This window comes from Echiichthys vipera, assembly GCF_963691815.1.
Source record: "Echiichthys vipera genome assembly, chromosome: 7".
Lineage (NCBI taxonomy): Eukaryota > Metazoa > Chordata > Actinopteri > Perciformes > Trachinidae > Echiichthys > Echiichthys vipera.
In genome coordinates this window covers 10227828-10251224 of record NC_139832.1, presented here as the reverse complement: position 1 = coordinate 10251224, position 23397 = coordinate 10227828, and the positions used below count along the sequence as shown (strand labels likewise).

The window sequence follows — 23397 nt, the reverse complement described above, 5'->3', positions numbered from 1 at the left end:
TTTTATATGACATTTTAATATTGCTCAGTGATCAGTGGGTTGCAAGATTTAAAAAGCTTACATTCATTTTAAGTGCATCCTAACTCCTACAAACAAGGAGATTTAATGTAATGCCACAGTCTTTGCTAACCACATGGTTAGTACAGTGGATGTATTCTGCCCATTCTATCAGGACCAGATAAATGTGGCCCTGGTTCATGAAAACAGTGTTGTTTGTTTTTCAACAATGATTTACATGGTCTATTTCACTTTTTTCCAGGTAAAAGAATGGCTATGTCTTAACTGCCAGATGCAGAGAGCCCTAGGATCATCTGAGCCGGCTGGACATCCTGTAGTGAAACCACAGCCCTCCCCAAGCAAGGTTGTTTTGCCTCCTGGGTCTGAACAAAAGGATGTACCGACATTGATCCAGAAGGCGAAGTCTACAGAATCTACAGCAGTCAAACCAGAGGTCAATGAAGTAACTCCACAGAAAAAAGAAACCCCCGAAACTGCTGTGTCTGCTCCTCCACCAGGTCCAGAGGCAGTAAAGCCACTCCAACAACAACCTACCAAAACTGGGACTTCTATTGCTAAGTCTGCTCCTCCACCAGGTGCAGAGGCAGTAAAGCCACTCCTACAACAACCTCCAACTACTGTGACTTCTATTGCTAAGTCTGCTCCTCCACCAGGTCCAGAAGCAGGAAAGCCACCTCCACAAGCTGTGACTCCTACTGCTGTGTCTGCTCCTCCACCAGGTCCAGAAGCAGGAAATCCACCACCACAAGCTGTGACTCCTACTGCTGTGTCTGCTCCTCCACCAGGTCCAGAGGCAAGAAAGTCATCCACAATACAGCCTCTAAAAGCTGTGACTTCTATTGGTAAGTCTTCTCCTCCACCAGATGGAGAAGCGGGAAAGCCACCCTCACAACAGCCTCCAAAAGCTGGTACCTCTCCAGCCAAATGTGTGCCACCCCCAGCTCAGCCTGCAAAACAGGAGTCAGGTGGCTTCTTTGGTTTTGGGGGTCCTAAGACACAACCTACGGCAGCAAAGTCTGCCGAGTCAATGACTGGAAAGATGTTTGGCTTTGGGTCATCATTCTTAAACTCTGCATCGACTTTGATAACCTCAGCTGTCCAGGATGAACCTGAAAGTACACCACCAACATCACGAAAGATGTCCACTACAGCTTTTGTCTCGCCTAGAACTACACCTCCAGCTTCTCCTAAAACATTACCAGCAAAGGAGACCAAGCCACCTGCTGTTCAGAAAACTGAGAAGAAACCAGAAAAAACACAGCAGGAAAAGACTCCTTCAGTAGTACAAGCCAAAGTGGACGAAGCACCATCAGAGCCCCCCGAGGCACCAACAGATATCCAAGGTGCTTCAAAAGCCGTTCTGTCAATTTGTCCACTCTGCAAGGTAGACCTCAACATGGGCTCCAAAGATCCTCCCAACTACAACACTTGCACAGAATGCAAGACTACTGTCTGCAACCAATGTGGATTTAATACAATGCCAGTTGTGGCAGAGGTAAATCACTGTCTGTTGCTACAATCTCACTTTATTTATTGCTTGATTTAAATGAGCAATTTACTCATTTGTTCAATGTTGTTTATGGGCTTGGTAGTGGTCATTCATTTTATATGACATTTTAATATTGCTTAGTGATCAGTGGGTGACAAGATTTAAAAAGCTTACACTCATTTTAAGTGCATTCTAACTGCAAAAACAAGGAGTTTTAATGTGCTAACCACATGGTTAGTACAGCGGATGTATTCTGCCCATTCTATTAGGACCAGATAAATGTGGTCCTGGTTTATGAAAACAGTGTTGTTTGTTTTTCAACAATGATCTATAAAGTCTATTTCACTTTTTTCCAGGTAAAAGAATGGCTATGTCTTAACTGCCAGATGCAGAGAGCCCTAGGATCATCTGAGCCGGCTGGACATCCTGTAGTGAAACCACAGCCCTCCCCAAGCAAGGTTGTTTTGCCTCCTGGGTCTGAACAAAAGGATGTACCGACATTGATCCAGAAGGCGAAGTCTACAGAATCTACAGCAGTCAAAACAGAGGTCAATGAAGTAACTCCACAGAAAAAAGAAACCCCCGAAACTGCTGTGTCTGCTCCTGCACCAGGTCCAGAGGCAGTAAAGCCACTCCAACAACAACCTACCAAAACTGGGACTTCTATTGCTAAGTCTGCTCCTCCACCAGGTGCAGAGGCAGTAAAGCCACTCCTACAACAACCTCCAACTACTGTGACTTCTATTGCTAAGTCTGCTCCTCCACCAGGTCCAGAAGCAGGAAAGCCACCTCCACAAGCTGTGACTCCTACTGCTGTGTCTGCTCCTCCACCAGGTCCAGAAGCAGGAAATCCACCACTACAAGCTGTGACTCCTACGGCTGTGTCTGCTCCTCCACCAGGTCCAGAGGCAAGAAAGTCATCCACAATACAGCCTCTAAAAGCTGTGACTTCTATTGGTAAGTCTTCTCCTCCACCAGATGGAGAAGCAGGAAAGCCACCCTCACAACAGCCTCCAAAAGCTGGTACCTCTCCAGCCAAATGTGTGCCACCCCCAGCTCAGCCTGCAAAACAGGAGTCAGGTGGCTTCTTTGGTTTTGGGGGTCCTAAGACACAACCTACGGCAGCAAAGTCTGCCGAGTCAATGACTGGAAAGATGTTTGGCTTTGGGTCATCATTCTTAAACTCTGCATCCACTTTGATAACCTCAGCTGTCCAGGATGAACCTGAAAGTACACCACCAACATCACGAAAGATGTCCACTACAGCTTTTGTCTCGCCTAGAACTACACCTCCAGCTTCTCCTAAAACATTACCAGCAAAGGAGACCAAGCCACCTGCTGTTCAGAAAACTGAGAAGAAACCAGAAAAAACACAGCAGGAAAAGACTCCTTCAGTAGTACAAGCCAAAGTGGACGAAGCACCATCAGAGCCCCCCGAGGCACCAACAGATATCCAAGGTGCTTCAAAAGCCGTTCTGTCCATTTGTCCACTCTGCAAGGTAGACCTCAACATGGGCTCCAAAGATCCTCCCAACTACAACACTTGCACAGAATGCAAGACTACTGTCTGCAACCAATGTGGATTTAATACAATGCCAGTTGTGGCAGAGGTAAATCACTGTCTGTTGCTACAATCTCACTTTATTTATTGCTTGATTTAAATGAGCAATTTACTCATTTGTTCAATGTTGTTTATGGGCTTGGTAGTGGTCATTCATTTTATATGACATTTTAATAATGCTTAGTGATCAGTGGGTGACAAGATTTAAAAAGCTTACACTCATTTTAAGTGCATTCTAACTGCAAAAACAAGGAGTTTTAATGTGCTAACCACATGGTTAGTACAGCGGATGTATTCTGCCCATTCTATTAGGACCAGATAAATGTGGTCCTGGTTTATGAAAACAGTGTTGTTTGTTTTTCAACAATGATCTATAAAGTCTATTTCACTTTTTTCCAGGTAAAAGAATGGCTATGTCTTAACTGCCAGATGCAGAGAGCCCTAGGATCATCTGAGCCGGCTGGACATCCTGTAGTGAAACCACAGCCCTCCCCAAGCAAGGTTGTTTTGCCTCCTGGGTCTGAACAAAAGGATGTACCGACATTGATCCAGAAGGCGAAGTCTACAGAATCTACAGCAGTCAAACCAGAGGTCAATGAAGTAACTCCACAGAAAAAAGAAACCCCCGAAACTGCTGTGTCTGCTCCTCCACCAGGTCCAGAGGCAGTAAAGCCACTCCAACAACAACCTACCAAAACTGGGACTTCTATTGCTAAGTCTGCTCCTCCACCAGGTGCAGAGGCAGTAAAGCCACCACCACAACAACCTCCCAAAACTGTGACTTCTATTGCTAAGTCTGCTCCGCCACCAGATCGAAAAGAGTCACCACAACCAAAAGCTAGTGCCTCTCCAGCCAAATCTGTGCCACCCCCAGCACAACCTGCAAAACAGGATACAGGAGGCTTCTTTGGCTTTGGTGGTCCTAAAACACAACCCGCCTCTGCAAAGCCTGCTGAGTCAGTGACTGGGAAAATGTTTGGTTTTGGTTCTTCTATTTTCAGTTCTGCATCTACATTGATAACCTCAGCTGTTCAGGAGGAACCTAAAACTACACCACCTACCCCACGTAAGATGTCCACTACAGCCCATGTCTCTCCTAAACCTACACCTCCAGTTTCTCCTAAAATCCCCCTTGCAAAGAACACCAAACCACCTGCTGCAGTGAAATCAGAGGCTCCTCAACAGACCAAGCCTGCTTTATCAACACAGGCCAAAGTAGAGAAAGCTGAGAAAGTGACCCAAGTTCCTCCTAAAGCAGCTCTGTCTACCTGTCCACTCTGTAAAGTTGACCTCAACATGGGCTCCAAGGATCCTCCCAATTACAATACCTGCACTCAATGCAAAAACATTGTCTGCAACCTTTGTGGATTTAACAGCATGCCTCATACAGGAGCGGTAAGTACAATACAGTGCAAACATTTCTTTTCACATGTAATTTGCATTTCAATTTTAAGGAAATTTTTCAGTTTGGCCTTGTTTTTACCTTATGATTTCCAACTCAAACAGGCCCATTTTATTAATTGAGTTGCCTTATGTTCAATTGACAGGAGTAATTATTATGACTTGGTGTTATTTGTTTTACTGGATTATGATGAGGGTAGTATTTTTTTGTATTCATACCTGATACTGAAAAGCAAAACACTGAACAACTTCAGAATGTCAGAGGAGCAGGACTCACTGCTTACCTTGCCATCAGACAGTCATTTCCCTTGGCACTACATCTTCTCGGAATATTTCTATGCATAAGCGCATTGTGCCACACACTGTTTTATGCTGCAGACCAGCTGTTTGAGTCAGACTTTACCGCAGTTTATGGAATAAACAAATACAAGAAAATAAAAAATAGTTATTATGACAGTGACAACCAAACCCCGTCACTGTGAGGAGGAGGAAGAAGATTACAAGCTACAAGTTTGTAACAAACTTGACTCTGTATCAAATACACAGGAAAAAGAGCCTTCATTACAAACATTTAAATACAAAAGGTTTGAAAATATTGAAGACTGGCAGTGACTATAGGGTGAAGATAGCCTGTAAACCAGACCAATCTGCCAAACTCATATTCATTTGGCACATACTTCTGGCCCCTCTCCCAATCACAACCATTTATTTCATGCGGGGCGGTTTAAAGACAATGACTGACAGACGTCAGTCTGCAGGTCTGTTCAGCATAGTTTACCGGGCTCCAAAAATTCAGATCACACTGTCAAGCTAGGCAGCGCTGAATAAATATGATGAATATTCCGTTACTGTATTGCCTATTTCTCACATTAAATATTTTCATAAACATATTTTAGTGTACTGTTTAGCTGTAATTTGATAAAGTTTGTGACAGGGTCACCATTGTTTTACACTGACCAAGCAACGCCGTTGCATTGCTGTGATTGGTTGATGGTCACATTTCATTGCTGTGATTGGTTGAGGTTCACATTTCGTTGCTGTGATTGGTTGTATATGAAATACAAGCGTGGTAAAATAATAGATGAAGGTGCCCCAGCAGAGAAAATATACGGAGAGCTCGCTTGAATCGGTATTCAGTCTATGACTTTGAACAGGTCTGTGTGTGGTTAATTAATGTAATCTATTTGAATTATTGATCTACTCTGAGAGGTCTCAAACTAAATTTAAAACATACTAGAAAGCAGGCTACGTGGTGGCTGCTATTTGTCCTCTATGAGTGGCCCAAGATATTACATAACGGATCATGAGAAGACGGCTTCAGCTCCAGATCAGCAGCACTGAAAATGTATTAAAATGATTGAGGGTTGTGCAATAGCATTAGTGAGATAGGATCTGCTGCCATAGCAGACTAGGGAATCTCCAGTCCCCGTAAGAGATTTGAGATGACAAAACCCTGTGATATGCCAATAAGCAGAGGTGAAACAGATTAAGTCCACCACAACACAGTGCAGTACATTAGAGCAGCAGACATTTCCTTTCAGGCCATCTGCTCTCTCACAGATATGTGGCTCCGTATAATTCAACAATTCCCCCTTCATTGTATGTGGTTGGCATCGGCACATGTGTTCCCACTCTGTAATGTTCCCGCACATGCAGGTTATTGGTGAATGGCTGTGAAGCCCTGCCATGTTAGGCGCAATAAAACTTTCCTGATCAGCTTGCATTACCCTGTGAGTTTTTTTTTGGCAAACAGTATTAGCAGTTAATCATTGAAATAATATAGCCTTAAATCATTTGTTAGATGAGTTTTGAGATTTTAAACTCTCTTAGTTAGTTCAAATGTCATTTTAAAGGAGCTCAAATTATACAATGCTCTGCTGCAAGTACTGTATTTATGATGTGGGTACAATTCAATATGTTCCATGTCAGTCATCTTAGTCATTTTACTAACTTTTCAAATAACCTTGCATTAAATCATTTAAAAACTTTTATTCAATTTTTGGCAAAACTAAATTCCTATCTTCTATGAACAGGGCTGTAAACTACCTTTTTGGCTCACCTGTCTCGGGGACCAGTAGATGAAAGAATCTACCGGCCAAGTACATTTTTTACCGGCCAATTAATAAATTGCCTCTTTTTGTTGCATATACATCTGTTTAAGTACTTTTCATTGAGATAATAGTATTATATAGCAATATATGCTTAGAAAACAGGCCAAAGTAGTATTTAGAAATACAATTTAATATTATTAATTGAGTTTCAAAACATTGCAAAATGAAAACGTTAACAGAGCAAAACGTTGTCAAATGAAACACTCATTAATTACTCATCAGAACTACAGAAAGGGACCTATCCGATCCAGTATGCATCTCTAATCAGAAGGCCTCGTAAGCGTGTGTCTGGCAGACAGAGCAAAACATGACACCCGTCGAGTCGTCGTACTGAAGCCATTCCCTGTCAGTCTTCCGCTTCCCACTGAACTTTATTATTGTTTCACCTTCTTTTCCACCGATCTCCTCTGTGTTTTTGCTCTTTGGTTCAGTCACAGCGGGAATGTGCTGCCCCATTGTTGCGTTTGAATCACAGTCACTGCGCCAAACTTTTAAAGAGCGGTGATGTGTACGTTATGTTGCTTCTGAGGGGAACTATTTTCTACAGCGGTGAAATCAGGGGAGCTACTATAGTGCGACACACAACAAATCACCGGTTTAGCGCTCATAATTTAGCATTTTAGAGCTACTACAATGTTTTGCTATATCAGGCATAATTTATTGCACAAGCACGACCATCGGGACAAACATTTACCTGCCCCGTCGCATGTGGCCTTCCAAAATTAATGAATTAATGAATTTCTGGCTGACAGTTTGTAAGAGAACGGGGGACAATGTAATTGCATTCTGTTGACTCTGATAACCAAAAAAATGAATCTCTGTTGTGATGAAGTGGCTGTGAGCATTATTGTATCTCTTTTCTTTTTGTCTGCCTTCAATTTGTTTTCCCAGAGTAAGATCACCTCACCCTCAGCCCAAATAGCACGCTATTTTGGGGAAATAGATTACAAATAGAAATAGAAGAGATGTACCTCTTATCTAAATGGACACTAGAGAGGGGGAAGAGCCTAAGGGTAGATGTTGGATGGGGGAAGAGACAGACGTGGATGATTGCTGCTGTGTGTTCAACACAGATTCATTCCTCTTAATAGCTGTGGAAAACAGAAATAGCTTGGCCTTAACACCACTGGACAGGATAAGCCACCATACTTATTGCTGTCCTACGACCTAGTTTTATCTAAAGGGGCTGTGCCTGATGGTTGTCTCTCATGAATGTGTGTGGCTTTTTGGTCAAAGGACAGAAATGCTTACTTTTAAAATATGAAAAGGACTTGTATGGTTCGAAACATGAGAAGGTCACTTTAGGCAAAGTGAATGATGAAAGCAAGTCCATCCATTTTCCTTTTCTGCTTCAGCTGATGCCATCAAAAACCTTGGAGTGACTGTTGTTTGATAAGTAGGACACACGTGTGTTGTGCTTTGCCAGCTAAAGCTTTGTGTATGACAGATGAGACGGATTCATGACAAGGTGCAATTTCTCTGACACACAGACCCAGCACAGAGTACACTTAAATCTGTAATGTGGCACTTGAAGTTTTTTCACAAGTCACAAAGTTTTATATTCTTTACACACACTAGGTCTACAGTATGTGTGAGATGTTTTCTGCTGTACCACAGATTGTTGGCCCCGTGATAAGGAAGAGACACCCACTGGTGCACCTAGTGACGGTGTTAAAAATAGTCACTCTGAGGAGAGACTAAGAACAGCCCACCCGCTTTATCCCTACTGTTTTTCATAGCCACTAATGGAAGGTACAATGAGGCTAGTGGTCCTAGAATTGAGTTGGCTCACGCTTTGGATATGATGCTAAATTAGAACATTGTTGAAATAGACTTCACTGTGAACAATTAACTCATTATATTTATTTATTGCTACTGCTCTCAGTTGTTTTTTTCGGCACATTTAATTGTATATTTGGTTTTGAAAGGAGAGAGTTTGTTTGTTTCATGACATTTTGAAGATTGCGACACGTATCGCTCAAACTGCAATGATTTCCCTTAATATGATTTTAAAAAAGGATTTTGCTAGTTTAACACATGTTGTGACCTTCTGTCAGAGGAGAAGCAATAGGACCTCACCTTGGAAGCTCAGCTTTAGTAATGTAACTTCAAGTGGCATTGCTTTCTATCTATGCCACACCCTCTTACTCCCTCTTCTACCCTATTCTTCACCACTTTGCATCCTGCCAGCAATGGGAAGTTTGCTGATGCACCATTTGTCAGATTGTAAAAAGCAGGGGGTGTATTTCCGTGTCTGTAGAATGAAGAAGTCACACTAGGTCAACTTTCTCTATTATCAGAGGGTTTGATATATGAGTTCTGCTCTGTGAGGGCTGCTGAAAGCCAAGTATATTAGCCAGCTACCGCTTGCGCCAAAATTATCTGCCAGAAAATCAATGAGAAACTTACCAGCTCCAGAATCAACATTAGCGTCAGCACTAAAGAGAGGCTAAGGACTAAGGGTATAGTCGCTCTTCCTTTAGTCTAGCTATTATAAATTATACATTTCAAGACCCCTTTGTTATCCAGTGTATCATAAGATGTTCATATAAGCAAACTGTACAAACTCAAAACTATCACATTGCTCATTAGTAATGAAGAGTGAGATGTTTTCCTGTTAAGAGCAGTTATAGTTTTACGTTTCGTGTTGAACCACACGTCATGATTAATGCTGATAGTGAACAAGATTAATTCCCCTTGTCAGTTATCTATTATGAATGGTACAATGTGTAACTAAGAATTTGAATACCAATAAAGACATTGCTGTCATTTGAATGAAAGTATAAAATATTTAGCTATCTTGAAAAGTAAAAGTTTAAAGGTAATCTGTGCCCAATGTGAATGGGTTATTTTTCTCAGGTGTTGCATATATGCACAATGTGTCTTGCTGTGAATAAAGTGAAGTACGCATTTCTTTATAAACCTCAGACGATCCGGACTAATGCAGCACGCCTGTGTGTCAAGAGCATAATTTTCTCACTGCTGTCATTGTGAAGGTTTGGTAATCCAGCTCACAGGCTAATCGTGAGGAGCAGCTTCTCCCACAGCTCTGTGCTTGGGGCGCCTGCTTTTTACTCATAAGAAAGACTTAATTAGTCAAAAGGCTGATGGCGACTTTCCAACCCCTGTGGCTCTGATGCATGGCTTTGAGACTGTGTGGCTTTAAGGCAGTGATTGGCACTGGAGGGGAATGTGATGGGATTATTTTTTTTTTTGTTGACTGAGAGGGGTTGTTTTTTTAGGACCCCCCGTTTTTTTGGACGGGGGGTCATTGCAGCCTGCTTTAGAGTAAATTTAAGGTTAAATAAACTGTCGAAATAAGTGATGAAACAGCGCAACCCTTAATTTGCATTCTTCTGTAGTTGTTGTGTCATCTTTTCTACACAAAGGTCAGTTATCATGTTGAGACTTGGACCGGTGCAATACCAGCACCTTGTAGAGGTGTGAGGGGCAGGGCCATATTTAGATTACTGGTTAGGGGGAATACAGTATACCAGCTGAAAGACTAAGGAATGCACCTTAATGGCTCAGCTTTTTTATTATATGTTTATTCATACACACAATATGTCATTAATGCTTTTTCATGTTGTCATAGTGTATCAAGTTATGGTTATGACAGCTCAGGATTTCATTTACAATGGAATAATATATTTTGAAGTATATAAAACATTGTGTATATATGGGTAAATATAAATAAATAAATAATTATATAATAATTATTTTTTATTTAACTATAAATATCATCATCAGTCCAATCGGTGCAAAGAGCTGCCTCAGAAAAGGACATTTTGGTAGAACTCTAATATGTTCAGAAATGACGGATGTATAAGGCACAATAGTGGGATTTACATGTTTGTCATTTAATGATAAAGATTGGCCTAAATAATCAATTTGATTTTATCAACAAATGCATTTAAGAATCATTGACTTATCGGCATTGTATATTGTAGATGAACTAGTTGCAATGTGTGTGATACATTTTTTAAGAGGAAAAATAAATTACCCTCAGTATGATTTAGCTACATGTATTATGTTGACCTATAAAATTTATATAAGAAAAGTGTTTGTCCAACTCCAAAGGAAAACATCAGTGAGGCCGATCTTGAAATTATTGTTTAAATGATTCATTGGTTGACATGATTGTATATATGATATATGATATATTAGCTGTAGTTGTGTTTGGTATGAATATTTCTTAGTCAGTGAAATCATTTTAAAGAGGTGTCGCTGCTGCCCACAATGTCAGGGTAGAATATGAGTATTTGATATGTTAAGCCATGCTCTATTTGCAGTGGATTTATGCCATGTTATGCTGCAACATATTTATGCTACAAAAGAAATAAAAAATAATAATTTAATTTTCAGTTTTAACAAATCACAACAGGTCTTAGCAGGGAGCTATTTTACGCTTGTTCATGAGAACACAGATGAAATGTCCAGCACAGCTGGATTGTGAGAGCAGGCCTGAGCTATGGTATGACAGAGAGCAGATTACATAAAACTCAACTCAGCAAATGAGCCTGTGAACTATGTTATTCATTTACGTCACTGCATCCTGAACCAGTGCTAGACTCCAAGATAAAATGTGTTTAGAGACAATGCAGATACTTATAAAGTGCATGAACAGTAGTGTTCATATGTGGCAATTGTGGTCATATAATTAAGATATATTAAATGAGTATAGGTTGTAAAACTTTATCTCATAGATAGAGCAATTAAAACTTAATTGTGTTTCACAAACAAGATATGTGTGTAATGTAATCCCCTCCTCTGTCCTGTGTATCAGAACTGCTCTCCCTGGCTCTGCAGAGGCAGGCGCATTGCTGCGATTTGGTTTGCTAGGTTGCTACAGACACACTGCTTTATCAATTGACGGCTTATGCCTTGGAGTTTTAGATGTGATAAAAAATGTGTCTTCAGAGGATTCAATAAAATGTGATTAACTCTTTTGCAAGGTAAGCATTTGTATTGCTGTTGCAAGTGTCATGCGTTCCAGAGTCAAGCATGTTTATACTAGGGACCACAAGCTTCTATTGAAAATGTTCTTTTTCTTTATATTACTGTGTTAATGCTTTGATTGTTTGAACCGTCCAGCAGCGACTGCTGGACTAAGAGTGAATTTATATTACTTTGAGTGATATGGTATTACTCAGCATAAGAGAATGTATTGTTTCATGTTGCTGTCAATAACAAGTCAAGGATGTACTATGCCTCTGCAGCCCACAACAATACATCATTGATTTGGCAAATACAACATTTTGCAGTTAGTGTGTTACTTTTTAACTAGTGTTCCACCTTCATATCATTTCCAGGTACAATGTGCCCAAACCACAAATAATTGGAACCTGCTATTGCTTACAATATAATCACTAGACACCAGACAACTAGGCATAAGTTTAAAATGCTTTTGTTATGCTTTAACTCTGTCTTTACCAGTATATCAAAAAACCTAATTCAAATTCTGCTTTTGTTGAGCTTCAGTCCATCTCTTTTTATACCCATCAATCTGGTATGAGTGTATCAACCTAGTAGCAGTTAAAAGTAGCAGGTTACAAAAGCCACAGTTGTGCTCTTTCACCCATACGTTTCACTAAAGACAGACATTCCACAATAAGCCCTGCTTTTCATATTCCTCTTCATGGAATAAGCCTCTAGGTATTTAAATGGTGATCTGATGAGAAATCTGCTAAATCATATTTTAGCATAAACTGTATATGTAACCAGAAACCTTCAATTGTAGATGTGACATACCACAAAAATAACGTAAAGTAAAGTAAAGTGTAAAGTGTTTTTTGCGCAAATCTTGGTATAGTGTGTTTTCTAATCATAGGCTACTTTTTTTGTTTGATCACAGAAGGAATGGCTGTGTTTGAACTGCCAGACTCAGAGGGCTTTGTCTGGACAGCTGGGAGACTCAGGAAAAATACCTTCGCTTTCACCTGTATCTGCCAAGCCAGAGACCCAGGCCACACCTTCAATCAAAAAAGCAGAGCCCAAAACTTCTACAAAGACAGAGCCTACACCTGCAGCCACAAAATCCCAGGCCACACCTCCCCCCATCAAGGAACTACCAACAGTTCCAACCTCAAAAGCAAAGATGGAGCCTACATCTGTCAATATGAAAACCACAGCTACAGCTGCTTCTGCACAAATCAAGATAGAGACCACACGCATACCCACAACAGCAACAGTTTCACCTGTTACAGCAGAAAAACAGCCTATAGTCACTGTGCAACAGACAGCAGAAACATCAAAGTTTGAAGTGCCAAACACAGATGTTCCCAATACTTTGACAGTGGAAAATAAAGAAATGACAGTAAAGATAGAGCTCAATGACACAGAATTTCCCAAAGCTGAAGAGCCTAAACCCAACCTTTCAAAGGTCATTGCTGAAGCAGGAGTAGTTGCAGCTTCCTCTCCCCCAGTGACTGAAGCTACAGTTGCTCTTACTTCATCTATTGCTGCAGAGGTTGCTACTACTAGAGTTGTCCCAGGGACTAAAACAAAGCCGGAATTGCCTGCTCCAGAGAAGATTATTAAGGAAGTACAGCCTGATGACCATATGAAACTGACAGAGCCAACACCATCTTTGCAGCAAGTTGAGGTGCAACCAAAGCCACAAGAACCACAGCAGCTGGTATTGGAAGTAGAAACAGAGAAACAACCAGTATCTACAAATACAATCATGATAAAAGTAAGAATTGGCCCTCTTTATAAAACAATTATCATGTTGATGAATGTTTGACATAAAATCAGTATAATTCCCGATCCCAATGTTTTACTATAAAACTGACAAACTATATTCAGCATATATTATGTTTTCTCAAACAGTGGGGTATTAATTTGTGCATCAAACATTATTTTAGTCATTACTTCTGATCTGCATTAAAATAGATGCTTACCCATCATTTGTTACAGTACTTTATCTGTCATTTGATGACCATACCACACACCATATGATGATATTATTATGATTAATGTGATGGACTTTTTTATGACTGTTGTGGAAGGATGCATCTTACAAATACCATCAGGGGTTATAATTACAGTGATTAGCACAGGGGCCTACATGCTGTACAGCTTGTTCGTGTGTCTTTTGCTATAGGTTATTTATTATTACTTATCTTCTATTGACAAGACTTGAATGAATGATGCATCTTCCCACAGCATTAGACAATTACATTAGAATAGTAGTGTTTGTTCCAGAAAGTCTGGTTCTTTCATTGAGGAAATGTATTTACTGTTATCTTGTTTTTTTTCACATTTTTAGGAGCAAGATGAAATCATAAAAAAGCCAATGAAAGAAAGAAAGGTCTCCCTACCTACAGGGCAGGTTAAATTGGGAGATACAGTTTTCACTGCAACACCTACAAAGCCTGAATCCAAAGCAGAGCATGATGAAAATCAAACCCAGATTTTAGCAATACCACGGCAATTAGAGTATGGGCAGATGATTACTGATACAAGTAAAAGTGATATAAATACAGATCCACCCATTCCAGAAAAGGAAGAGGTTAAAGCACAGAGACGGCGCCTAAGTTTCCAGGCAACGGTTGAGAGCAGTGAAAGTGAGCTCACACCCTCACCTAAAGTCCAGAGGAGAAGGCTGGAGGTCAGCAATATTTCATCCAGCAGTGAGGACATAAAAACTGAAAGTGCTGACTCCTCTGTGGAAGATGAAGAATTCATCCGCAAGCAGATAATGGGTATGGGTGATGAAGAAGAAGAAATGTCTCTTTCGGAAGATGAGAAAGAAAATAATTTTGCAGATGAGGAAGCTATTAAAGAGGTTGAGTTTGATAACGCTTCAGTGACAGTCAAAGCACTGTCTCGAAAAAGTAGCACAGAGAAGGAAGAAAGCCCAGCCAGGAATAATTCCCTCCCAAAAACTGACACTGCAGCTACTCAAGATGTCTGTGAAACATTGCTCAGCACTTCTTTCAAGAAAGCTATTCCAATCATGAGACAGAGACAAAGCACAGATGATGAAGTAGAGAGCATCACAGAATCCCTGTCAAAGGGATCATCTAGTGTTCAGGTATCTAGTTTTACTCCAGGATCTTCACCCACGTCAGCTTCATCTCTGGAGGAGGACAGTGATAGCAGCCCCAGTCACAGGAAAGTCAGTGGAGACAAACAGCATCGCAAAGGTAGGCACAGGCAGCCAACCCAGCCTCTCCCCACCATTGAAGACTCCTCTGAGGAAGAAAAGACGAGTAGGGGGGAGAAGTCTAGGAAAGACAAAGATGAAATTAAAGCCCATGGCCAACAACTCTCTCCAGCTGTAGATGGTTCCTCCACAGAGGATCTGAGACAGGTTACTGTAATAGATGAAACCAGTAGAACATCTGGGTCTGAGTACTCTGCCAGTATTGAATCAGAATCAGAGGCTAGGCAAGCTTTACAAAGAGGAAGTAAACCTTCACCAACAGTGATACCGTACACTCCTTCTGATCCATTTCAAGAGAAGGATATTGTCATAAAATCATTGAAGAGTGCAGAAGAAGCATATGAGGAAATTATTCAGAAGACAGAGGCTATTCCAGGGGAGAGTCCTCCTGACATTGAGCCACTCTATGGAGGATTGGCAATAGAGGACTATCTTTATGAATCCTTAGTTGAGGAGCCTGAAATGAAAATGGTTGAATCTCTAGAGGAAGAACTCAAACAGGATACTAGCTCTGAGTGTCTTAAAAAACTCAGGTCTCCAGAGGAGGTGTATGAGGAGATGATGCAAAAAAAGAGAGAACTGATGATGATAGAACATGAGTTTCAACAGGCCCAGACTGCCGTGGAATCTTCCTCATCAGAGGCTTTGGTCACTGGGCCTCCCTCAATTGCTGAGACCTGTGTCATGACCATGCCCATGGAAGAGACATTCCTCAGTGAACAAATTGATATGCCTCTTACTGACACTGAAACTTCTAGTGAAGTGCCAGTAAAGAAAAAGAAAAGGCCAGCTCCACCGCGCCCCTCTGAACCTCCTAGGCGCTCTGAGGTAACTGTTGTTCCCAGTACTCCTAGTGGATCTATAGGTTTTGTTCGGCCTATGGTTCCTCAAGATCCTGCACTCAGAAAGGCATTGTTCCCCATACCAGACCTCAAGATTACCCAGTGTTCATCTGGTGAGGAAGAGGATGACAGTCTTGCAGACGAGTATGGTGTTGGTATTTCTTCTGACATTACCCCCAGTGATGACTCGGAGACCAAAGAAGATCCATCCATAAGCCCACCTTTGTCTGAGGTAGAGCCTTTCTGTGTGGTCTGTGAAATTCCAGAGCCAAAACCTATTCCAACACCAATATCAGCCCCAGAACTAACCACTACACCCTCCCCCGTATCACCAATTTCACCTCCAACTTCACCAGCCACTCCAGATACTAGTTTGGCTTCTAATGCTACATCTTCATCCTCATTCCAGGCTCAAACACCTCTTTCGTCAGATTCAACTCCACTGTCTACACCGACTCCTCCAACTTCATTTGTTACCCAATCGCCTCCAGAGATCACGCCTCCCTCACCTGCCACAATTACAGCATTACCATCTAGTGGGGGCTCAGTCTCTCATCCCACTCCAACCACAGTTATAGTTACAATACCAGATGTGGTGTCTGATCCATCCAAAGTTCAAACAACTGCAGTAGTTCAAGTTAAGGATTCTTCAGCTGAAGCCCCAACTCCAGCCCCAGTGGGAATGTCTACCCCTGTAGCGGTTGTAGTTCAAATGCCAGACTTGGTTTCATCTCCATCTCAGGTGCCTACCGAGGCTCCCGCTGTTATACAGGTCTCAGCACAAAGTCCAGCACCTATTGTTGTCTCAGCTCAACCTCCAACCTTGGTTAAAGTTACACCTGTTGCAGTCTCCACTCCAGCTTCAGCCAATGTTGTGTCAGCTTCTGTTACTCTGGCATCATGCCCTGGCCCAGTTGTAGTCCAGATGCCTGACCTGGTTTCAACTACATCTCCAATCTCTGCACAAACCCCACTACCATTCTCAGCACTTGTAACTTCCTCAGCTCAAGTCCAAGCCAAAGTGGTACACTCAGTACCTTTACAAGCAGTCATCCCATCAATGAGCCCAGTAGTAATCCCACCTCCTGCTCAAACAGCACAGGTGACTGCACCTGCTCCACCTTCAACTACTATAATCAAAAAGAAGGTCCCACCCCCTCCTCCCCCTCGGTCTACCTCAGTGTCATTACCTGAGTCTAACACAGAACTGCCACTTGTAAGGACTGTTCAGCATGTCCCCCCTACTTCGACCACCACCATAGCTAGGGGAACCACAGTGGCTGGCCAGGCAATGCAGTCTGTTGTTGTGGATATACAGCCAAGAATGGATGACATGCAACCAGATAGTGTGGCTGTACCTCAGATAGTGACCCCAACCAGACAAGGCCATGTAGTCATCATAGTGCCAAGTGTGGAAAATTTATCTTTGCTTGGACAAACCCCACAAGATATAGCTAACACAGGATCAATGCCTGCCGCAGCTGAGACTCCACCAGTTCCACCTAAACCTATGGCAGGGACAAAAGTTGTAGACACAGAAGAAATACTTGTAGAAGATACAGCCCCACCACCTCACACCACTTTACCCAAGCCAGCTGTTCTTCCGAAGCCACTGGTTACCACTTCCATGATAATTGCTACAGCAACAGTAGCACAAGTTTCTGACACAACAACTGGCCCTAGTCAAACCACCAAGCCTCCTCCACCCATACCACCTAAGCCTATATCAATTCCAGCTGGACTGGTTTTCAGTCACAAGCCAGGAGAGAGTGTCAAGCCACCTCCCCCTCCTGTGGCCCCAAAAGCTGCGACCCTACCCAGGACCAAAGAACCTCCAAATGCTCTGTCACTAAGCCTGACACGACCTGAAGAATCCAAGTTGGGTGCAACATCTCCTAAGTCACCTATGTCTCCTAGACACACCAAATGTTTGCAAACCTATGTGGTGATAACCCTTCCATCTGAGCCTGGCTCACCAACAGAGGGCATAACAGTCCAGGCACCTGTAAGACGAGGCTCTATCCCATCTACAAAAGTGACAGGGGTACGGATCACAACTTCAGAACAGAAAACACCCACTGAGGCATTCTCGGCACAGACTACAGTTAGGAGAGCTTCTGTCCCCGTTGTAAGGCATCCACCTCCAATATCTATAGCTCCAACAGTGGCAGTAGAACAGGTGATACCCTCTGAAGGAGTGGCCAATAAAGTGCAAGCCAGAGACTATGTGCCCTCTGTAGTGCCACCACCATCTGTCGCTGATGTCATGGTGGTATCATCAGGTCAGGAAACATATATTCAAGCACATAGCGTGCCTCTTCCAATTAAGGTACCATTTTTGCAACAGCAACAGTCCACTAGTCAGCCACTTACACCACCGAAAACAATGTATGAGGTCATCACAATGCCCTCAGAGCAAAAGGTTCTTATTCAACCGCTAACAGTCCAAGCCACAGTAAGAGCCCCATCTATATCACTTGCTCAACATCCAATCCCTGCCACAGAGGTCATAACAGTTCTGCCAGAGGTTTCAGCTGAACTGCAAGCTCCTCAGGTCCCAGTACCAACTGTACCTGCACAGCCTCTGACAGACGTTATACCAATGCAGTCTGAGGTACCTTCAGTTGCACTACTTCCCCAAGATAGATCCGCTACAGTCTCCTCAACTGTTCTTCATCCACAAGTTGCAACTCAAATAGAAATGCAACACAAAGAACAGGATATGCCTACCCACGTCATTGTCACAGAGCCAGTTATGGTGAGATCACCAATACCAGGAGTAAGTCAGCAAATTCCTGTTCAACAGCCATTTACAGTATTTGAAGTGGCAACTCATTCTACAGAGCAAGAATTGGCTACAGTTTCTAACAATACCTCCACCATTGCTGAGCTGTCATCAATACCACAAACTGTCCAGCCTTTAGAAGTCCTGCCTTTAGTGACAGGGCAGCTATCTTCACAGCACTCACTTCTTGTATCTGAGGCGTTTACCCCACCTACAAAGTCTGAATTACCTACAGAGGTTATTACTACTGACAAGGCTGTTGAAATACCAGAAGTGGCAACAGTATCTCCAGTACCTTTGCCTGCAGTTGTCCAAGTTATCCCAACTCAAGAAGGAGCTAAGTTAATGCCACTAACTACAGCTGCTGAGATGATAAATCTTACAACTGGTGAAGTAACACCATCACCTCTAATGATGTATGTCCAAACAAGGACAGTACAGCCAGAAGAATCTCATGTTACTTATATTCCACATGTCTACGGAGGTCCACCACTGGAGGTTATAACATTACAGCCTGAATGTGAGATACCCATAGAGATTATAACAAAGGATGTTGAAGTAAGAGCTTCAATACCATCACCAGCGTTGCAGCCACAGGTGATGGCTGATGTGCCAGATGGAGTTATTTTAATTGGGGAAACCACCAGTAGGAGGAGGACATCTATATCGTCCATCATACAGCCCACATACACCACAAGTGAGATGTATAACTATCCGGCAGAACATGAAACACCCACACAGGTGGTTACAACTGAGGCATTTGCTGCCACCAGGAGAGAATCCATAACCATGCAGCAATCATTACCATTCGCACATGCAGTAAACATGCCAGCTGAAAATGTTCCTATTGATAGTTTTGCTGTTCAGGACCCCTACAGGAGAGGATCTATCCATTCAATAGAACAGAGGCCACAGTTATTAACTTATGCATCAGAATATGATCACCCTCTGGAGATAATAACCACTGAGGAATACACCAGGAGAACATCAATGCCAACTGCACAGGACAGTCATCATGGTGTATCTGTGGCTCCAGTCACTATCACTAAAATTCAGCAAGAGTCTATTGAGAGCCAAGAGATTCGAGGACCAGAAAAGGTGGTCTCCAGTATGAGTCACATGTATTCTTCTTCAATTTCCACCTCAGGCCAGCCTCCTGAAAGCTTGCCTAGTCTGGTCACCCAGGTGGTGACCACTGAGGTCCAGAGGACTACTGTTTCTGTTGTTCATGAAAGACTTCCACAAGTCTCTCAACCCTGTGTAGCAATCACTATACAACCAGACATAGCAAAAGTCCAACCTCTGCCAAAGCAGAATGGGAAAATAATCTACCCTGGTGATGTCATTGATTTACGTACCATGAAGGTTGGGATAAAGATGACTGAAAAAGGCATGGACCTGACACCAACCGAGTCATATCGGCAGTCTTTTTCAAGTGACTCCAGTGGGCGTCAAATCACAGCTGTGCAGCCTGAGATAGTAAATCTTAGTGCAGAAATCACCCCTGCAACCACACTGTCTGTGGTCACTGACAGCATCACAATAGTCACATGCACTGCCACCATTGCCTCTTATAACAACGCTCCAGCAGAGAAACCACTGGATTTGCAGGGCCCTATTACATCATTGCCTCTGCCTCTCACGACATACAAACCATTTGAACCGCTAGCTCAGATTGTATACAGACCTGTGAATTCCCAACCCATAGCCAGTGCTGTATCATCCACACCTCAAGACATACCCATTAATCTTACCTTTGGAGCTTTGGTCTCCTCAGGAGGGAAGCAGCCAATGACCTCCCCTGCAGCCATTAGCAATGGTGGTCCTGTCCTGTCTCTAGAGGCCACAGGAGCTATGGATTTGTCAAACTACAGACCAGTGAGAGCTATGGTAGCTTTGTCTGACACAAGCCCAGGAGTGGTGACCACTGTTGTTGAGGATGATGGTACACCAGTTGACCTTACAGCTGGTAGGAGGAGTGTGTGTTGTGATGTCATTTACAAGCTACCGTTTACAGGAAGCTGCAGAACACAGCCCCCGGTTACCACCCAGCCCGACAACCGTTTTGGCTATAGAGATGACCACTACCAATATGATAATACTGGACTGTATGGTATCAAAGGCATGAATGGTATAAAAGCCTCAATGTCTGAGACCAACCTGACAAAGGCAGGACTGTTCTCCTATGATCCCAAGAATGACTATGACTATCTCAGTGGATCGTCAGATGGCGCTATAGACCTCACTGCTGCCAAACTTTCTGCCGGTGAGTATGGGCATAATTCTGCATGTTTGCAGTTTTTTTATTGTCATGACCAGTGCTTGCTACATGGGCTTGTATTTGAAGTAATAGACTTGAAACTTCTGTTTACCTTTATTTTGCCTTAACTCTAACTTATATTGTTACCGTTCAATACTCTGCTTACTGAAGGCATGTCTTCCCTTTAAGTTTATTAATTCATGCTTTCCATAACGGTTTCATTTTATTTGGTGTGATATGCATGTTTTCATCAAATATTAACGTCTGCTTTTTTTTGCTTTCTTTTGTCTTCATACAGATGCATGTGTGTGCCTGCGTGTGCTCCCGCAATGTTTCGGTTTTGCATCATGCTAGCCAAAATGACTGCAGATCTGCATGTGAAATTATTATTTTTTCAAATCCAAATGGCATGACCTTCAATTAATATATAGTATAGTTTGTTTCTAAAAAATAATAATATACTTGATACTTGAAGTAAATGAGGTACTTGAAGTAAAATCTATATCTTTGGACTTATTATGGCAGGTGAAGCTCTAGACTACACTAGCAAAGCTACTGAAGTCTACCCTGGGATGACTACTGCTCCATACTCCCAGGTCCCTGCAGTTGGATTTGGTGTAAATGGTGTTCTAAGAACCTCAGATGGAATAGTTTACTCATCTGTTGCTGCCCCAGTTCCATCCACATATGCAATTACAACTCAACCAGGCTCCGTCTTCAGCACTACCTTAACACCTACATCAACAGTCCAGAACCAGTCATTGCCACATCCATATGGCTTCATTCCCAGTACAGACCCTGGGCAGATAATTCCTTTTGATACAGGGATACCTAAGGAGCTCCTACCCACAGCTTTGGCTGACATCATAACAGGTTATCCAGACATGTACTCAGATGCCACCCTGGAAGCAATTGCTGCCTCTTTGGATGCCTTAGCCTCTTCCCCAATATTCCCTGGCTTAGACAACACCAAGATGGCCCAATATCAGATGGAAAGAGAGTTTCTAGAGCTAGAGAAGCTAAAGCAGCTTTGTCTAGCAGAGGAGCTGGAGTGGGAGAGGCAAGAGATCCAGCGTTATCGTGAACAGGAACAGCTTATGGTCCAAAGGGAGCTTGAGGAGCTTCAGGCTCTAAAACAGCAGCTTCTAATGCAGCAAGAGGAAGAGCACCATGCTCATATAGCTGCCCAACAGGAGACTTATGCCCAGCAGAAAGAGCAGTTGCAGCAAATCCAGCAACTCCAACTGCAACTCCAGCGCCAGCTTGATGAGCACTATGGTAGCAGTGGTACCACAGGAAACCTCCTAGATGCAAAATATGCAGGGGTTGGGGACAGTGGCCAGTACTGGCCGGTCAAAGATGAGTCCACAACTCCATATATTGGAACACAGTTAGAGGAACGTCAGGATCAGTTTAATTTAGTAAAGAGGCTTCAAGCTGATCAGGATACAGGGAAAAAAATTACTGATAGTGGAGTGCAGACAGATGATGAAGACTCAGCAGAAAAGCAGCATGTAGGAAGGAGAAAGAAGAATAAGAGAAATGTTGATAGCTCAGCTCAGACTGATGATGAGGACCAAGATGAATGGGATGCTCCCACAAGAGCTCGGAGACGCTCTCGAAAACATAGCAGTGATGGGAAACATGGCTCCAAGGTCTCTAGCATTGCTATTCAAACAGTGGCGGAGATATCTGTTCAGACTGACCATTCGGGATCTATCAAGCGACCCAATGTCCAGATGGACACTAGGGTGGAAATCATCAAGCATATCTCAGCTCCAGAGAACTCACAGAGAGGTGGCAGTCTGAGCTGTCAGACAGACTCAGACAGAAGGAACACACCAGTTGAGGTTGGATACAGCGCACACCTGACAGCAGAAATTCCCTCTAAGTCTAAAGTCTTCTACACTTCAGTCTCCCCCATGTCCCCGGAAAAGTCACTTGGAGGGCAAAGAATGCTGACTGCTGACCCTACCAGATTTTCCTCTGGCCCTCGAATATTAAAGGCTGGTCAGAAGTCTCTGTCTGATCCTAAATCCCTTAGTCCTGCTACAGACGACAGGATGGGTGGATACTATGCAGAAAGCTATTCTGTAAGTCATAGCAGATTATTAATGGAAAAAAAAATTTATAATGCATATTGCTGTGCTTATGGTTGTTTCAGAATGATGAAAATGCTTTAAATATAAAAGTGAAAGGGAAATATCCAGTACATTACAATTTAATTGGGTTTTTAAATCATTATTCAATGACTGACAGATTTATCACTTGTTTTTATATTCTAGAGCCGAGGTGCTCCCTCTGGTTCAGGTAAGAAGGTAAAGCGGACACTACCAGACCCCCCTCCAGAGGATGACTCTCTGACAGGACGGTCAGGCTACAGCACCAACTCTGCTCGTCGCCGTCTGGCCCGCAGTACAACGATGGCCCGGGCAAAGATCCTGCAGGACATTGACAAGGAGCTTGATCTGGTGGAGAGAGAATCTTCTAAACTTCGTAAGAAACAAGCTGAGCTAGATGAAGAGGAAAAGGAGATCGATGCCAAGCTACGGTGAGATACCACAGATTTAACATCAACATAATTTAGTATATAGGCTTGCACAGACCCTGTGCCATTACTTCATTAAGAAATTATGTTAGTAGCCTATACCTATGACCTAATATGTCATACATTTATTACAACTAATATCGTGTTTGTCCATCTCATGCAATCATTATTCCTAATTAATCTGCATGATTCCCCTCTTACCTTGATAGCTT

The 23397-nt window shown here is 42.6% G+C and overlaps 1 protein-coding gene across 1 annotated transcript in view; it reads left to right on the top strand.

Annotated features, from left to right (window-relative positions):
* pclob (piccolo presynaptic cytomatrix protein b) overlaps positions 1 to 23397 on the top strand; it is a gene marked incomplete at both ends in the record, with an annotated part of 55614 nt that overhangs the window by 12493 nt on the left and 19724 nt on the right. Inside the window, 8 exons of the mRNA XM_083916415.1 lie at positions 260 to 1513; positions 1864 to 3117; positions 3468 to 4463; positions 12435 to 13217; positions 14088 to 17874; positions 18961 to 20643; positions 21163 to 22730; positions 22923 to 23188. Coding sequence (XP_083772541.1) covers positions 260 to 1513; positions 1864 to 3117; positions 3468 to 4463; positions 12435 to 13217; positions 14088 to 17874; positions 18961 to 20643; positions 21163 to 22730; positions 22923 to 23188 — 11591 coding nt within the window. The remainder of the gene's footprint in view (positions 1 to 259; positions 1514 to 1863; positions 3118 to 3467; positions 4464 to 12434; positions 13218 to 14087; positions 17875 to 18960; positions 20644 to 21162; positions 22731 to 22922; positions 23189 to 23397) is intronic.